This window comes from Heptranchias perlo, chromosome 4 (assembly GCF_035084215.1).
Source record: "Heptranchias perlo isolate sHepPer1 chromosome 4, sHepPer1.hap1, whole genome shotgun sequence".
Lineage (NCBI taxonomy): Eukaryota > Metazoa > Chordata > Chondrichthyes > Hexanchiformes > Hexanchidae > Heptranchias > Heptranchias perlo.
In genome coordinates this window covers 78007743-78026652 of record NC_090328.1, presented here as the reverse complement: position 1 = coordinate 78026652, position 18910 = coordinate 78007743, and the positions used below count along the sequence as shown (strand labels likewise).

At 40.2% G+C, this 18910-nt stretch overlaps 1 protein-coding gene across 2 annotated transcripts in view; it reads left to right on the top strand.

The window, feature by feature from the left end:
• fancc (FA complementation group C) overlaps positions 1-18910 on the top strand; it is a 241255-nt gene that overhangs the window by 202483 nt on the left and 19862 nt on the right. For both annotated transcript variants that reach the window (XM_067983192.1, XM_067983193.1), the window contains one exon: positions 2964-3033. In XM_067983192.1, the coding sequence (XP_067839293.1) occupies positions 2964-3033 (70 nt within the window). The remainder of the gene's footprint in view (positions 1-2963; positions 3034-18910) is intronic.

Sequence of the window (18910 nt, the reverse complement as noted above, 5' to 3'; positions counted from 1 at the left end):
TTTCAGTAACTACTTCTGGTAATATATTCCATATTCTTGTACCTTTCTATAGCTCCAATATCATTTGTACAATGGGGTATTCAAAACCACAAGCAGTATTTATCTGTGGTCTAATTAATGTCTTCTACAGATACATCACCAACTCCTTGCTAAAACCCAGCATTCCATTTGCATTTTAATTTTTTTTTCCATTTGCAATTCTTCTTTTAAAAATCTCGCTCTTCCTATTGTTAATTGAGAATTTTACAATTTAGGGTATATTTTTATTTTCTGTTCTTTTTCCATATTTAATGCCACATATCTGCTGACTCCCCTAATCTGTTTCTGTCCTCCTAATTTGAAATTATCAGCAAATTTTTATGATAGTCCCTCTATACCTATGTCCAAATCATTTATGTGTCTGGAGAATAAAAAAAATCCAAACACAGATCCTGTTTACATTTGTCACCCCCACAGTCCTGAGGCATAATTTCTGTTTCCAAAGAAACGTGGAAAATTCTGCCATTTGCTCATAAACGTCTCTCGGTATTCTGGAGTATAGGCTGTCTGGGACTGGTGAATAATCAATTTTAAGTCCCTTTAATCATTTTAATATTATGTCCCTTTTAATACTGATTAGTTGTGCTTCCACATCCTTCCATTATCCTCCTTTGTAAATACTAGCAAAATACTTGTTAAGCATCTCAGCTATTCCTTTATTCTCTTATCAGATTGCCAATTTTGTCATTCATTTCTTTGATTATCCTCTTGCTTTTGAATTGCTTATAAAAGTCTTTGTTATTATCCATACTATCTCCCAGCCCTCCTAATCTCCCTTTTTACTTCATTTCTCTTCTTTTAGTAGTGCACCTGGTTTTCTTCTGTATTACTAACCTTAATTTTATTGTTGTACTCCTTCTTGGACTTTATATTTGCCCTAACCTCTTTATTTATCCACAGAATTCTGGAATTTGATACAATTATAATGTACATTATTTTGTATTTATCTACATTGTTACAGAAACCACAAGACATGTACACAATCGGTTAGGCCATAGGCCACTGTATCCAGTTTTGGGTGCCTTACTTTAGAAAGGAGATTGAGGCCATAGAGATGGTGCCGAAGAGATTCCCTAAGTTGATACCTGGAATGAGGGGCTTTGGATATGAGGAGAGACTAGAGAAAAGGAGGCTCTTTCAATTAGAACAAAGAAGGTTAAGAGAAGATCTGGTAGAAGTCTTCAAAATTATGAAGTATTTTGATTAAGTAAATCAGAAAAACTATTTCCATTGGTTGGTGAATAGAAGGCATAAATTTAAGATCATCAAAAGAAGAGGTTAGAGGATTTGTTTATGCAGAGCATTGTTAGGAAATAGAATGACCCACCAGAAAAAGTGGAAGCAGAATTTTTAATATTTCATAGAATCATATAGCACGGAAGGAGGCCATTCAGCCTGCCGTGCCTGTGCTGGTTCTTTGAAAGAGTTATCCAATTAGTCCCACTCCCATGTTCTTTCCCCATAGCCCTGCAATTTTTTCCTTTTGAAGTATTTATCCAATTTCCTTTTGAAAGTTACTATTGAATCTGCTTTCACCACCCTTTCAGGCAGTGCATTCCAGATCATCATAACTTGCTGCACAAAAAACATTCTACTCATCTTCCCTCTGGTTCTTTTGCCAATTATCTTAAATCTGTGTTGTCTGGTTACTGACCATCCTGCCAGTGGAAACAATTTCTCCATATTTACTCAATGAAAACCCTTCATAATTTTGAGCACCTCTATTAAATCTCCCCTTAACCTTCTCTGCTCGAAGGAGGAAAAAAATCCCAGTTTCTCTACAGTCTCCACATAACTGAAGTCCCTCATCCATGGTATCATTCTAGTAAATTTCCTCTGCACCCTCTCTAAGGCCTTGACATCTTTCCTAAAGTGTGGTGCCCAGAATTGGACACACTACTCCAGCTGAGGCCAAACCTGTGATTTATAAAAGTTTTGCATAACTTCATTGCTTTTGTACTCATGCCTCTATTTATAAAGCCATGGATCCTGTATGCTTTTTTAACAGCCTTTTTTAACTGCCACCTTCAAAGATTTGTGTGTGTGAACCCCCAGGTTTCTCTGTTCTTGCACCCCCTTTAAAATTGTACCATTTAGTTTATATTGTCTCTCCTTGTTCTTCCTTCCAAAATGGACAATTTCTCACTTCTCTGCATTAAGTTTCATCTGCCATGTGTCTGCCCAGTTCACCAGTCTGTCTATGCCCTGCTGAAGTCTGCTACTATCCTCCACAATGTTTACTACATTTCCAAGCTTTGTGTCATTTGCAAACTTATGCCCCTTGTACCCAAGACTAGGTCATTAATAATATCAAAAATAATCAATGGAATGAAAATTGGGAGAAAAATATAAATGGACAGGGGAATGAGACTAATTGAATAGCTCAGTCAGAGCTGGGACAGGCACAGTGGAATCAATGACATCCTCCTGTGCTGTAAAATTCTATGAATAATTGGGTGTTCAGTAGCAAAAATGAAAAAGACTAAAGTTTGCTGTGTTATATCATCATTTCTGTTTGTTCTTTCATTTCAAGTTTTACTCTTTTTTTCTTACTTTCCGTTAAGTCCCTAAGATTTAAACTTACTACTAGGAAGTCTTGCAACATTTTTTTTATATTCAATGAGATTATCTGTGACTGTAGCACCTAAATATCGTTTTTGCAATGTAAAGTTCCTGAGGTAAACACCCTTTGATATGTTAATTATAAAGTTTCAGAAAAAATGTTCTTTCATAGCCTTCCAGTTATTTCTATTTGCCTAGCCTTTGGGTTTGCTATTTCCATTGAAATTATGGCTATCTAATGAGAAATGTACTATGATATGAATTTAGTTTGTATGATCTCTGTCTTCATACTGAATGCATAGATCTAGTCAGTAATCATTCACTTCTTTTCAATCTGATTTCCCCCCCCCCCCCCCACCCAGATGTCACTGAAACTCTACTTTCCATATAATCATCAATCTCTTGTGATGGCATTACTGATGCATCCTTCAGGTAAATTTTGTTTTCTTTTTAAAAACTTTTACAGTGATATTTTTGAACAGCTATTCTGTCACTGCACAAACTCTAGTTAGAAGAAATACAGAATATTTTTCCATAATTTTAGCATACCTACTTCTTTGGAATGTTTAAATCTATTTGAATGAAAGATTAGTCATTGCTTCACAATTCCTGTTACAGCAGAACTTGTCCTTTTTCCAGATCAAATATGAAAGGGCATAATTTTTAAAAACTCATTTATTGAGATTTTATAGCCATAGGCAGGTGGATTGTGATCTAGCTTTCACATGGTACAGATCATCATATGATGAACTATATCAATGCAGCCAGATAAGAAAATGTAGAGTTGCAAATTGAACGTAAAGAGGTAGGTTTTTGTCTTCACCTCCTGGCAGTAATCTGGTGCAGTGAATCATCTGCCCATTACAGAACTCTTCCAATTTTCATTCTATTGATTTCAATCTACTTCACCAGATTACCACCCAGGATGAAGATAAAAATCTATGCCATAGTCTTTTTTTTCCCTCTTAAATCCTCACCACCCCTCCAATTTTTGTCATCCCATTAGGCTCTTTATGCCACACGTTATTCTCGGACGGAAATGGTGAATTTTTCCCCAATATCTGTCTGTTCTGCTGACTAAGCAGTTGTAGCTAGTGCATGAGAGTGCATCTGGTCTTCATTTGGTGTCTCCTGATGACACAGAACCCTAACAACGATGATTTGACCCCACAAACTTCTTTGTGATGCATATTAATATCTCATGATTCAACTGGTGTAGCTAATCTAAGAGTAACTTAAATATTTTCTTGATTAGGTATGATGAGTATGTTTGATACAAATCTGTTCATGTCTCTTTGTGGGGGGCTTCCAGCACCTAACAAACTATAAATGCTTAGTAATATTTACAACTTTTGAAGTACAGTCCCCATCACTTTAAATAGTCCACGTTTAAAATGGTCAGTGGCTCATGACGGCCAAAAACAATAACCATTATTCATTTGCATTAACGTCAATTTCAAAGTTGGCGGTTATAGCATTTTAAGTGCTCTGTTTATTTTGGGCAGAATCAGCTGTGCTTACTCACTAGTTCGCACCTCATTAAGGTGCACTGAATGTAATAAATTGCTAGGTTAGGAAAGGGTGTACGGTACCAGTTCTCTCCTAATAACCATTGTTCTTCATAAATGTTGAGATAACTTGTCTTTGTTCTGGTTACTGAATTAGAGCTAATTAGATGCACTAATTCATCAATGCCAGTTCGCTGCAGTTATCAGTTGCAGGCACTGGTTCAAACCTTGGACACTCTGTGCTTGTTTGTTCTATGACGTTTGTTTTTTTTCTCTTTCTCCCTGGCTTTATCTTCAATGTAGACGAATTAATAGTGGCAGCCAGCTTTGTGGACAATGGCTGCACTGCGAAGATGGCCTTCAAACTAGGCTGCCGCTACAAACTCCCATGCATGTGCTCAAGTTGATTTTTAGCATCCAAGAACCATGTATCCAGAATCTGGCACGTCATTTTTATGAAAAGGAATAAAATTTATTAGCATTAATTTTATGTGCATTGTTGTAAGTCAGCCTTTATCATGATACTGTTCCTCAGAGGAAATTTTTCTACCCAGTGTGAATTGTAATAATCTTCAAGTCTTACTGTGAATTATTATCCTGCTCCAAAAAAGTGACAGTTAATACAGGATTGGATCTTACAGGATTTTCTCTAATGGTTTTCATAATCCCCTCAGCAATTTTAAAAGAGCTGGATCACAGATTTAGATTCACCCATATTTAGCATGCCATCCTTAATGATCAGTGACATTTTGTTCTCAGTTTTCTTTGTGTTTATGTGTAAGCAGTTAGTTCTGTGTTGTTCAGGTGCCCTCAGATAAAGAAATTGTTGGACATTATTGAATGGATGTTAATTTCCTTTTGACCTCTCTTGTATTTCTGACAGACATATTGTTGATATAGGCATGCTATTTAAAATGATTCATGGGTAATTGAATTGAACTGATGACCTTTCCTTGTAAGGTTAAACTCTGCAAGATGGCACTGAAAATGGCTGTGGCGGTTCAGTACACAATAGTTTGTGAAAAGTGATGCATTGCATTGCAACCTTTTTGTTTTCGTTAATCATTCGTATGTCCAAAAGTCAGTGTAAGTGGGAGATGTGTAAGTGTAGTATGAATGCATAAGCCTGGAAGGTGTTTGAGTTGGCTTCTATGCTTGCTACAAAAGTATTTATTGGACCAAATTATATTTGTCAAACTTGGTAAAGAATATATACAAGAGGAAACTAAAAGGTGACTAATTCTGCCTTATTTACCTCTCTCCATGTCTCCCCATGTCTCTTCTTTGCTTTACTGTTGTTATTTATAAATGTCTGCCTGAACTTTTTTTTTAGGAAGATAGTGTTATCTTCATGTTTTATTATATGTAATGTTACACATAAAAGCACTGATCTGAGACTGTAGGCACGTTTATATTTATATAGGAACGGGGGTAGACCATTCAGCCCCACGAGCCTGTTCCGCCATTCAATTACGGGGAGCGGGCAGGAAATTGGACATGAATTTAGATTTGAGGTTAGGATCAGATCAGCCATGACCTTATTGAATGGCGGAGCAGGCTCGAGGGGCCAATTGGCCTACTGCTGATACCCTTAACAAAAATCTAACAATCTCAGTCTTGAAAATTTCAATTGACCCAGCATCCATAGCCTTTTGGGGATGAGTTTTCCATATTTCCACTACCTTTTGTGTGGAAAGCACTTCCTGATTTCACTCCTAAATGTCCTAGCTCTAATTTTAAGATTTTGCCCCTTTGTTCTGAATTCCTGTACCAGAGGAAATAGATTCTGTATCTACCCTATATAATACCTTTATCATTTTAAACACCTCGATTAGATTACCCTATAACCGTCTAAACCCAAGGGTATACTAGCCAAGTTTATGCAACCTGTCCTCATAATTTGGCACCTCTATAGTCAGGGTTACAGGAGAATAACTTAAACACGGGCAAGCAGTCAGTAGAGATGCTCTCTTTGTAGACAAGTTCTCGTATCAAAAACTCGCGGACGAGTGGCTGCAACACCTTAGCCACTGCGCTTGTTATCATCACTTCATGCATGAGCAGTGACCAACGTGTGATGACCAGAAGTGCATACATTCGCAGAATTTTCAAAACGAAAGCGTGGCTCCACAGGGAGTGTGGCAACTTAAGTCACTCTTCTGTAACCTGATTATAGAAGTGTCAAACATAAAAGCATTCCTAACTGCAGGGCAGGCAGGAGACATTGTCAAAACATCATCGTGCCCCTAATGTCTGCAGTTGACTCAGGAGAAGGCAACCAGTTTTTGGGACTTTTCGCAAAGGAAAATAGGAAATGCCAGTCTCCATAACATTGGAACATGGATGAATTTACAATGAACTTTGATTTACTAGAAGAAATAACTGTGCCTCGGTGAGGGAATGATCTATGTTAGCAAGAACAACTGACCATGAAACAAACTAACTTTACCGTGCTATTGGTATCTATAACTAACATTGATGAGGTGTAGTAGATGATTATTTTTAAATAGAAGACTGCAACAAGCAAAAAACAGTCTCTAGTATTATTAAGTGCAATGAAATCGGTTGGATAACTGCCTCAACCTTCTTTCATATTTTTTTTTTGAGAACCTTTAGCAGCCTTTATAAGGGGACATCCCAGAATGGAGGGGTCATGCTTGCTGTGATGTCCAGAAAATATTTTTTTATGGATATGATATTCAGCTATTTATTTCTCAAAGTGGTGGAAGATTTTGGACAGTTATCAGGCTGATGACCTGTTTTAAAAAAAAAATCTGCTGTAATTACTAGTGTGTTGTCAAGGACAGTGCTAAAATATAGATATACTATTGGGGCGATCAGTTCAGATCCTTGGTATATTGGCTTTTCTCCTGAGGGAGCAATTTTCTCCTGTTGGTTTACTATAGAAAAGATGGTTGCTGGAGAAGATGTGTAACAAGGACTTGGGACAGAAGAGACAAAGTAAATGTGGATGCTGTAGTCCTTTATCCCCTATTTTAACAGAAGTGTTAATATTTATTAAATAGATTCATACTTATTAAAATAGAGGACAAAGGAATGTCATATCGCCAATGGTAATTTCCAATCTTTGGTTCCAAAACATTTGATTTAGTAGTTTGGTTAAATTAGATAACTTGATTTTTAAGTTATTTTCAGCTCTTTTGCATTGCTTTTACCTATGAAGGATCCAAGATCTTATGCAGTAATCTGCAATGAACTCAATGATATACTGTAGAATTAGGAGTCTCTTAATATCCTAGAAAATGATAATGATTTAAGAAAATCTTTCTCCTGCTCAGAAGTGAGCTAAAAATGTTGCTGGGGTAGTGGACATTTGGATGGCTCCACAGAGCAAAACCAGATTGTTTCCTTTACTTTAAATCAGGAAAGAATATAGGGACTGATTTTCCTGCCTCCCTTTGCACCAGCACTGCACGGAAGCAGCATACATAGAAACATAGAAAATAGGAGCAGGAGTAGGCCATTTGGCCCTTCGAGCCTGCTCCGCCATTCAATATGATCATGGCTGATCCTCTATCTCAATGCCATATTCCTGCTCTCTCCCCATACGCCTTGATGCCTTTTGTGTCCAGAAATCTATCTAGCTCCTTCTTAAATATATTCAGTGACTTGGCCTCCAAAGCCTTCTGTGGTAGAGAATTCCACAGGTTCACCACCCTCTGAGTGAAGAAACGTCTCCTCATCTCAGTCCTAAATGTCCTACCCCGTATCCTGCGACTGTGACCCCTCGTTCTGGACCCCCCAAGCCAGGGAAAACATCCTCCCTGCATCCAGTCTGTCTAGCCCTGTCAGTATTTTATGTTTCAATGAGATCCCCTCATTCTTCTAAACTCGAGGGAATACAGGCCGAGTCGACCCAATCTCTCCTCGTATGACAGTTCTGCCATCCCAGGAATCAGTCTGATGAACCTTCGCTGCACTTCTTCTATGGCAAGTATATCTTTTCCAGGTAAGGAGACCAAAACTGCACACAATACTCCAGGTGTGGTCTCACCAAGGCCCTGTATAACTGCAGTAAGACATCCTTACTCCTGTACTCAAATCCTCTTGCAATGAAGGCCAATATACCATTTGCCTTCCGAACTGCTTGCTGCACTTGCATGTTTGCTTTCAGTGATTGGTGTACAAGGACACCCAGGTCCCTTTGTACATCAACATTTCCCAATCTATCACCATTTAAATAATACTCTGCCTTTCTGTTTTTCCTTCCGAAGTGGATAACTTCACATTTATCCATGTTATACTGCATCTGCCATGTATTTGCCCACTCACTCAACTTGTCTAAATCGCCTTGAAGCCTCTTTGCATCCTCCTCACAACTCACGATCCCACCTAGTTTTGTGTTGTCAGCAAACTTGGAAATATTACATTTGGTTCCCTCATCCAAATCATTGATGTATATTGTGAATAGCTGGGGCCCAAGCACTGATCCCTGCGGTACCCCACTAGTCATTGCCTGCTACCCCGAAAAAGACCCATTTATTCCTATTCTCTGTTTCCTCTCTGTTAACCAATTTTCAATCCATGCCAGTATATTATCACCAATCCCATGTGCTTTAATTTTGCACACTAACTTCTTATGTAGGATTTTATCAAAGGCCTTCTGAAAATCCAAATAAACCACATCCACTGGTTCTCCCTTATCTATTCTGCTAGTTACATCCTCAAAAAACTTCAGTCGGTTTGTCAAACATGATTTCCCTTTCATAAATCCATGTTGACTTTGTCTAATCCTCAGCAAAGTGATGGAAGGAGTCGTTGACAGCGCTATCAAGCGGCACTCACTCACCAATAACCTGCTCACCGATGCTCAGTTTGGGTTCCACCAGGACCACTCTGCTCCAGACCTCATTACAGTCTTGGTCCAAACATGGACAAAAGAGCTGAATTCCAGAGGTGAGGTGAGAGTTACTGGACTTGACATCAAGGCAGCATTTGACTGAGTGTGGCACCAAGGAGCCCTAGTAAAATTCCCTAGAAAATTCTCCAGTGGCTGGAGTCATACCTAGCACAAAGGAAGATGGTAGTGGCTGTTGGAGGCCAATCATCTCAGCCCCAGGGCATTGCTGCAGGCGTTCCTTAGGGCAGTGTCCTAGGCCCAACCATCTTCAGCTGCTTCATCAATGACCTTCCCTCCATCATAAGGTCAGAAATGGGGATGTTCGCTGATGATTGCACAGTGTTCAGTTCCATTTGCAACCCCACAGATAATGAAGCAGTCTGTGCCCGCATGCAGCAAGACCTGGTCAACATCCAGGCTTGGGCTGAGAAGTGGCAAGTAACATTCGTGCCAGACAAGTGCCAGGCAATGACCATCTCCAACAAGAGAGAGTCTAACCACCTCCCCTTGACATTCAACGGCATTACCATCGCCGAATCCCCCACCATCAACATCCTGGGGGTCACCATTGACCAGAAACTTAACTGGACCAGCCACATAAATACTGTGGCTACAAGAGCAGGTCAGAGGCTAGGTATTCTGCGGCGAGTGACTCACCTCCTGACTCCCCAAAGCCTTTCCACCATCTACAAGGCACAAGTCAGGAGTGTGATGGAATACTCTCCACTTGTCTGGATGAGTGCAGCTCCAACAACACCTCAAGGAGCTCAACACCATCCAGGACAAAGCAGCCCGTTTGATTGGCACCCCATTCACTCCCTTCACCACCGGCATACTGTAGCTGCAGTGTGTACCATCCACAGGATGCACTGCAGCAACTCGCCCAAGACTTCTTCGACAGCACCTCCCAAACCCACGACCTCTACCACCTAGAAGGACAAGAGCAGCAGGCACATGGGAACAACACCACCTGCACGTTCCCCTCCAAGTCACACACCACCCCGACTTGGAAATATATCGCCGTTCCTTCATCGTCGCTGGGTCAAAATCCTGGAACTCCCTTCCTAACAGCACTGTGGGAGAACCTTCACCACACGGACTGCAGCGGTTCAAGAAGGTGGCTCACCACCACCTTCTCGAGGGCAATTAGGGATGGGCAATAAATGCTGGTCTCGCCAGCAACGCCCACATCCCATGAACGAGTAAGAAAAAAAAAAATCCTGTTGATATTTACTAAATGTCCTGTTATCACATCCTTTATAATAGACTCTAGCATTTTCCCTACTACTGATGTTAGGCTAACCGGCCTGTAGTTCCCTGTTTTATCTCTCCCTCCTTTTTTAAATAGTGGGGTTACATTTGCCACCCTCCAATCTGCAGGAACTGTTTCATAATCTATAGAATTTTGGAAGATGACAACTAATGCATCCACTATTTGCATGGCTACCTCTTTTATTACTCTGGGATGCAGATTATCAGGTCCTGGGGATTTATCGGCTTTCAGTCCCATTAATTTCTCCAGCACTTTTTTTTACTAATACTAATTTCCTTTAATTCCTCCTTCTCACTAGACCCTTGTTTCCCTAGCATTTCTGGGAAGTTATTTGTGTCCTTTTCCGTGAAGATAGAACCAAAGTATTTGTTTAATTGCTCTGCCATTTCCTTGTTCCCCATTATAAATTCTCCCGTTTCTGACTGTAAAGGACCTACATTTGTCGTCACTAATCTTTTTCTTTTTACATATTTGTAGAAGCTTTTACAGTACCTAAAGTGCACAGCACTGATCTACGACAATGGGAGCCTAAATTTTCTGTGCCAGGCCATTAACAATGTCTGGGGCATTCCCAATGCTGGCCCACTCCCTGGCTGGGTCTAGCAGTGGAAACTAGGGGAAGAAACAGGGACACAGCTTCAGGCTTGAGAGGCCCGCAGCTATGTTCCTAGACACCAATCTCAGAGCCTTCTGATACTACTGCTAGAAATCAGGGCGAAGGCCCAAAGATCCACTGTGAAAGTTTTTTTATAATTATACTTACCTTGAAGGTGTCCTCTTCAGCTTGCTGCTGAGCCCCTTTGCACCCTTCAAATTGAGGAGGATCCAAGCACAAGCTCCCAATGTCAGCCTTGTGCAGCCTCTTTGTCTGGATGCCCCCTTTTTTCTATTTGTTCATGGGATGTGGGCGTTAGTTGTTTAATTGTCCTCCACCATTCACGACTGAATGTGGCAGGACTGCAGAGCTTTGATGTGATCTGTTGGTTGTGGAATCACTTAGCTCTGTCTATAGCATGGTGCTTCCGCTGTTTAGCATGCATGTAGTCCTGAGTTGTAGCTTCACCAGGTTGGCACCTCATTTTTAGGTACGCCTGGTGCTGCTCCTGGCATGCTCTTCTACACTCCTCACTGAACCAGGGTTGATCCCCTGGCTTGTTGGTAATGGTAGAGTGAGGAATATGCCGGGCCATGAGGTTACAGATTGTGCTGGAATACAATTCTGCTGCTGCTGATGGCCCACAGCACCTCATGGATGCCCAGTTTTGAGCTGCTAGATCTGTTCTGAATCTATCCCATTTAGCACAGTGGTGGTGCCACACAACACATTGGATGGTATCCTCAGTGCGAAGACGGGACTTCGTCTCCACAAAGGACTGTGCGGTGGTCACTCCTACCAATACTGTCATGGACAGATGCATTTGCGACAGGTAGATTGGTGAGGATGAGGTCAAGTAAGTTTTTCCCTCGTGTTGGTTCGCTCACCACCTGCCGCAGGCCCAGTCTGGCAGCTATGTCCTTTAGGACTCGGCTAGCTCGGTCAGTAGTGGTGCTACCGAGCCACTCTTGGTGATGGACATTGAAGTCCCCCACCCAGAGTATATTCTGTGCCCTTGCTACCCTCAGTGCTTCCTCCAAGTGGTGGTCAACATGGAGGAGGACTGATTCATTATCTGAGGGAGGGCGGTAGGTGGTAATCAGCAGGACGCTTCCTTGCCCATGTTTGACCTGATGCCATGAGATTTCATGGGGTCCAGAGTCAATGTTGAGGACTCCCAGGGCCACTCCCTCCTGACTGTATACCATTGTACTGCTACCTCTGGTGGGTCTGTTCTGCCGGTGGGACAGGACATACCCAGGGATGGTGATGGAAGAGTCTGGGACGTTGGCTGAAAGGTATGATTCTGTGAGTATGGCTGTGTCAGGCTGTTGCTTGACTAGTCTGTGGGACAGCTCTCCCAATTTTGGCACAATTCCCAGATGTTAGTGAGGAGGACTTTGCAGGGTCGACTGGGCTTGGTTTGCTTTTGTCGTGTCCGGTGCCTAGTGGTCCGATGCCGAGTGGTCCGTCCGGTTTTGTTCTTATTGTGACTTTTTTTAGCGAGATTTTACAACTGAGTGCCTTGCTAGGCCATTTCAGAGGGCAATTAAGAATCAACCACATTGCTGTGGGTCTGGAGTCACACGTAGGCCAGACTGGGTAAGGACTTCTCTGATTGCAGAGAACAGGAAATTGAGTGGGTGAGGGGAAGTTCGGAATGCTCCTTTATGCCTCATTAGCATTGTTGGGCCGGCATCTGTTGGTGACGAGAGAGGCCTAGTAATGCTTGATGTGGTCCAGCCACATTTGATGAGATCTGTTGTGTACTGGATATGCTCAAGGCTGCACTTTGGAATTGAAATGGAGGGGGAATGTCTTAGTAGGACGAACCTGGATGGGAGACGTGAAAGTTTTGCTGGCGACGGGGGCATCAAGTATGGAGGAGAGAGAGTTTTTGATCAAATCAACAGCTACAAAACTACCATGACAAATGGAGGGCCAAAGACTTAGCAGTTGGAGTTTGAAAGTACAGTTGTGAGCGACTTGGGGGAAGAGTATTTTCCAGGGCAGAAGGAAGTTCAATTGTAAGGGGGTTGGGGAATGTGGGGGGTGAGGGATTCATGGACGTGTTCGGACTTCGTCTTACTCATGATTAAGGGCAGAGGAGCCACAGGAGACGGAAGGAAGAAGGGGTGGGCATGTAGGAGCGTTTATATGGAGGGAGAGGTTTATGGAGGGCAGTGAACACAGAGGAGAGAAGATATCTCCCCACTCACGTACCATAGGGTGACTAAAGGAAGCCAGGGAAGGATTATAACAGTTACCAGGGCCTTGAAATTACATTGTGTGAATTTTAGTTCATGTAGTTCCTTTGTCTCTTATTTTAATGGTGAGTTTAACTTGTTAATTTTACAAAAATACATTGTACGAATATTAATATATGAACACAATGTAACTTCAAGGTCCAGCTGTCAGACTGCTTTTTGTCTTTGCTGCTTTAGATCTAGATTCTGGGAAGAGAGGTTTGTTAGAATAGAACCTCTGGTTAGAATCAGCTAACCAGACTCTTCCATAAATTGTGAGAATATAAAAGAACAGCTGTGTATGCATAAATTAATTATAATATCTAGTTAGGTATAGAGTTTGCAAACCTTTTGTATGAGGACTTTGCATAGTCTAAGATGTACTCTAAACGTGTGTGTATATATATATATATTACACACACACACACACACACACACACACAAATATATATATTTGTTTGCTTGTTAGTTATTGTTAAATAAATTCAGTTGGCAATCATAAAGCCTACGAAAAATAAGGTTGTCATTCTCCTGCTTCTCAAAGATGTGAGGAGAATCACAGCCTAAAATATACCTGGGTAAAAAGACTCATAACCTAACAACCACCTCATGATGAAAAAGAAATTGGTAACCTTAGTTCCATCCTGGCAGTTTTATTTTATTCTATATTTCATCTGATTATGGTATTTTCCCTACAGTTTTGACCAGAACTATGCTTCCAGTTAGTGGAAAGTTACTATATGCATGCATTCAGTCTTGCTAGCAAGCTGTATTACGAACAACTTTTAATCATATGCCTGGACGATCCAAACCAAATGAAGTCAATAAAAGGATAACTGGGGAATGAAAACAGTTAAAATCAGGAAAATAGCTATAAAAATTGACCTCTTAGTTTCTGCCATGAAGGTGTAGCATTCCGTTCTTTCTATTAAGAAAATTACAACTGCAGGTATATGTTGATGAATCAGTCATAATATGTATGATTCATCCAGAAATTTGCAAAGATATATCGGTGTAGAATGAATTAGGCTACTGAGACCATTTTATACACTATTATTGGGGCATCCAGCAAGCATGACTGTGGGCATGGAGGCCATTAAGTGAAGGCACGGGTCTCTGAGGCCATTCATATCTATTCCATGGGCACTAACAATGGCAACAATTTGCATTTATAAAGCAACTTTTAATGTAATAAAATGTTCAAAGCGCTTCACAAAGGAGAGAACAGACTGAGTGGTAGTAGAAGAATAAGGAGGGCTGATCGTAAGCATGTTCAAATAGGTTTTGAAGAGGCTTTTAAAAGTGGGAAGGGAAGTGGCAAGGCAATTGGATTTAGGAATGGAGTTTGAGAGTAGATTCTAGATGGTTGAAAGCAATGCCACCAATTGTCTGCTGGGATGGAAAGACACACAGGAGTCAGAGGTGTGGACCGGACGTAGGGCTGGAGGAAGTTGCAGAGATATCATGGGGCGAGACCATGGAAGGACTTGGAATGAGGACAAGGATTTTCAATTTGATGCACTGGAAGACAGGGATCTAGTAAAGTTCAGGGGCACAGGGGTAATGCGTGAGCAGAACTTGCTGAAAAGGAGGAAACCAATGATGGAACCTTGAGGCACTCTGAAGTTGAATGTGTTCATTTGGGAAGGGTGTCAAGGCCATGGAGAGAGTGTAGAAGGGATTCACAAGGATATCAGGATCAGAAACTTTAGTTAAAAATAATGAATAGAAGTACTGGGGCTCTTTTCACTGAAACAAAGAAGGTTAAGAGGAAAATAAAACTCTGGGGTTTTGATAAGGTAAATAGGAAAAAAATATTTTTGCTCTCAGTGAACCAGTAAATAGAGAGCATAAATTTAAGATAATCGAAATAATGAAGGGAGAAGTAAGGAAATATTTTTTTAATGCTAAAGGCATGTTAGGTTATGGGATTTCTTAATAGAAACAGGATGGAACCAGAATCCATCATTGCTTTTAAAAGGATGTGGATAAATATTTATTTTTAAAAAATTAAAAGGGCAGGGAAACGGGACTAAATGGATAGCTCTTTGAGAGTTAATATAGGTGCCATGGGTCAAATGATCTCCTTCTTCTGTGCTGTAAAAATTCAGTGATATGCAGGAGGAGAAATTATTATTGGATTTGTACTGGCTCTATTGAGAGGAACCAGGTGTGGGTAATCCTTTGGAAGTGGGTCACAGAGAATGGCGCTGTTATACATATTGAATACCAAGGAGAGGACAAGGAGGCATGTGCCAGATAGTGCCAGTGGCGGCTTTGAGTAAGGTAGTTGTAGTACCTTGGGTGGGGTGGAAATCATTCATTCTCCTTTTTCTCTCTCTCTCTCTCTCTCTCCAGTGTTAAGCTCTGTGACCCACTGGAACAATCTGTGTCTGTTAACTTGTGGCACAATTACTTTGTTGATCTCTAATTCTCAAAGTGGCCCAGATCAATAGTAATCAATCTTGAGAAAAGAGGCAAATTTAACAAAAATAAAGAAAATGATTACATCTCATTGACGTTTTGACAGTGATGTATGGTTTGGTGATCTATTTTAACTGGGTAGCTGTTTTAAATTATTTATTGTTGTCAGATAAATTGTTTAAAACTTGTTTTGCTTGTGTCCTTCTAGTCCTTTTGCTTGACTTCAGGCAAGATTAATTTTAGTGTTTACATCACCAGACTGTTATTGTCTTAGATTGTCTTCAATAGTAACTTTCAAAAGGGAATTAGATATATATTTGAAAAGGAAAAATTTGCAGGGCTAAGGAGAAAGAGCAAGGGAGTGGGACTAATTGGATAGCTCTTTCAAAGAGCCGGCACTGGCATGATGGGCCCCTCCTACTGTGCTGTAAGATTCTATGATTCTATATGCATTCTGTTTGGAACAAAATGTAGCAATTTACACATTGGTATTAGGCATGTTACAGTTTATTTACATCATTACCCTTTGTTTGTTTCCCCTACTGTACCTAAGATCGACTATCAAATTATTGGTATGTAATCCAGATTCAGCTAGTTGATGTATTACTAGTTCATATGCATATACATGTGAAGTTTCATCTACCAGATGGTTAAATCTTCATTGCAAGTTGGATATAGGCCACTAATATATACAAAACAAATTCTTAAAAAAAAGTGAAGTATAAATGGAATGCATGCTGGATTATAACTAGGTCTGAACAAGGGCTCTGGGAGTACATTGTAGAATCCACAATAGATTAGGATATATTTTCACTCTGCTTTGGAACCATTCATTGTTCATTAGAAATAAAATAAATTGTAACAGGATGGCATCAGTCCCTTTTTGAAATATGTAGCACCACAAAAATTAAAATTGTTGGGTATTTTTGTTTATTTAGGAAAAACAATTTACGGAATTCATTTCTGTATATACAACAGGAAATGTATTTTGATAGCTGAGAAAGGATTTAGCCATTACTAACAATGTTAATTGTATAAAGAAGATTCCTTTACAAATGGAAGGAATAGATTTGATGGGCTGACTTTTCTTGTTCCATTATCCTTATGATCTTATGTAAACCTGTTTACCCAGAGCAACAATTGTCCCACAAGGTTTGTGTGAAAGAAAGTGTTTTCACATAGACCAGTAAGCCATCTTCCCAATTCCATTTAATGTAAGATCCTTAAAGTCAGCGGAGAAGATATAATGTTATCTGATTGGTGTAGAGCAGATATAAACCCCGATCTTAGTGACAGAAGAACATTTTGTTGACCCTGCACTACCTGGTCACCTCAAGATGTGGAGATGCCGGTGATGGACTGGGGTTGACAATTGTAAACAATTTTACAACACCAAGTTATAGTCCAGCAATTTTATTTTAAATTCACAAGCTTTCGGAGGCTTCCCCCTTCGTCAGGTGAACGATGTGAAATCGTTTTCACATCGTTCACCTGACGAAGGGGGAAGCCTCCGAAAGCTTGTGAATTTAAAATAAAATTGCTGGACTATAACTTGGTGTTGTAAAATTGTTTACAATGGTCACCTCAAAGTTAGGTTGAAAGTGGTGTTATGGTTAACACTCTGCTCTTTCACCTCTGGGACCTGGGGTTGCATCCACTCCAGACCAATCCGATAAAATCCTATATTCTCTGTTGGTGTAAGGTCCTAAATGAAATGGTTTCCCAGCAGGCCTGGTAGAATCCTTGGAGCTTTTTCATCAGCTATTGTTTCATTTATTTTAAAGATAAGTTCTCTATTTCAATGTTAATCATATTTCATTTACATATTTTATATTTACATGTTAATAATATAATTGCTCACACTGATCTGCCTTATGGAAGACTGCTTCCTTAAGGATCTAAGTATTTACAGAGTTTCTTTTCCTTTTTAATGTGCTTCTTTTTGAGCTAACAAAAATTGTGAGTACTATTTAAAAATAAATTAAAAGTTCAAAGAAATTATAATCATTTAAACAGGTGTAAGTTGAATCCAAACTGTTCTCTTGTCTGCATGTCGTCCTTTAACCAACAAAGCTGAATGGAACATACTAGATATACAAAACTAACCCTTGTGATTTTCAGGGCTGAAAATTGTACACTTGGTATAAGCCAATGCTTTCTTTGTGATCATAAGTATCTAAAAGTAATAGCATTATTTAATATTCAAATGCATCTAATCTTGTTACACTTCAGTGTGCAACAAGAGTGTTAGACCCCCAAAAGAAACCTTGGAGTCAAATTCTAGTTTTCATTGACCATTTGCATTTTGCTTTTCAAGGCAAGTTCACCCATTTCAGCTGGGTTATCCGGAAAGGAAAGAAAATGGCTGCGGGGTGAGGTTTCCTTCTGAAGCTTGTCTCCTGTTTGATTAATCAAACACCAAGATTAACAAATCTTGATTTTCTGATTTGGTTCGCCTAATTATTGATGTATGTTGGGCAAACTGGATTGGAAAATTGGGTGGAGATCCATAACACCAGATCTTTGTTCACTTTGTGCTGCGTGCATATTTCAAAGCTCCTGCCTGGAACAATTTCATTATAATATGGAAATTAAAAGAGGAAAATCATGCATGCAATTTCCTGATGTCCATGCATGCAGGATGCTCAGTCAGATTTACCCCTATGAATAAAGGGCATCAAGGGTTGCTAGGGAATCAACTGTGGCATAAGTGCATTTAAAAAGCATACCAAGAAAATGAAGGCCATCTTTTACACTGCTTTTCTTAATTTTTGTGTGCTTTTTCAGTTGTCATGTGAATTTTTGTGACCCTTTATGGCAATTGTTTTATTGCTAGTGTTCCCCCTATGACTGCATTGGTGCCATCCATGGGTTTCTGAGTAGGAATCCACTTGTATCTGAGTTTTTGCAAGAGGAAATCCAACAGAGGACGGTCATGCTGCATCAGTGGTTTCTGTGCCCACCAGCCCGTGGCTACAGACGTGCACGTGCCTCACTTTGGCAAAGGATTAGTGCATGTGGAGGCTCCAATTCCCAAGGGAGCCTAGGACAGCAGATCCAATGGCACAGAAATGATTTGTAACTAACCACAATGCTAACTATAATACGAGAGTGTTCTTCAGGAGTATTCGCAGAAAATCTACTATACAGTGTCCAGAGGCTGAACCATCCCTCCATCCGGTCCAAAAGGACATTCTTCGAAAGAAATCAAGTTCCACGTACAAATAGGATATTGTCATCCGACAGAGGTAAATCTCTTGGGACGTTGTCTCTAAGGAAATTGCTCTGAGCTCTGGTTGTGCTCTGAGTTCTTTGACTGGCAGAGACAGCAATGAGACCCATATGATGGTCCTCACTGGATCAGCGGAATGTTTGACTTGAATTGTCCCAACTAGACAGTAT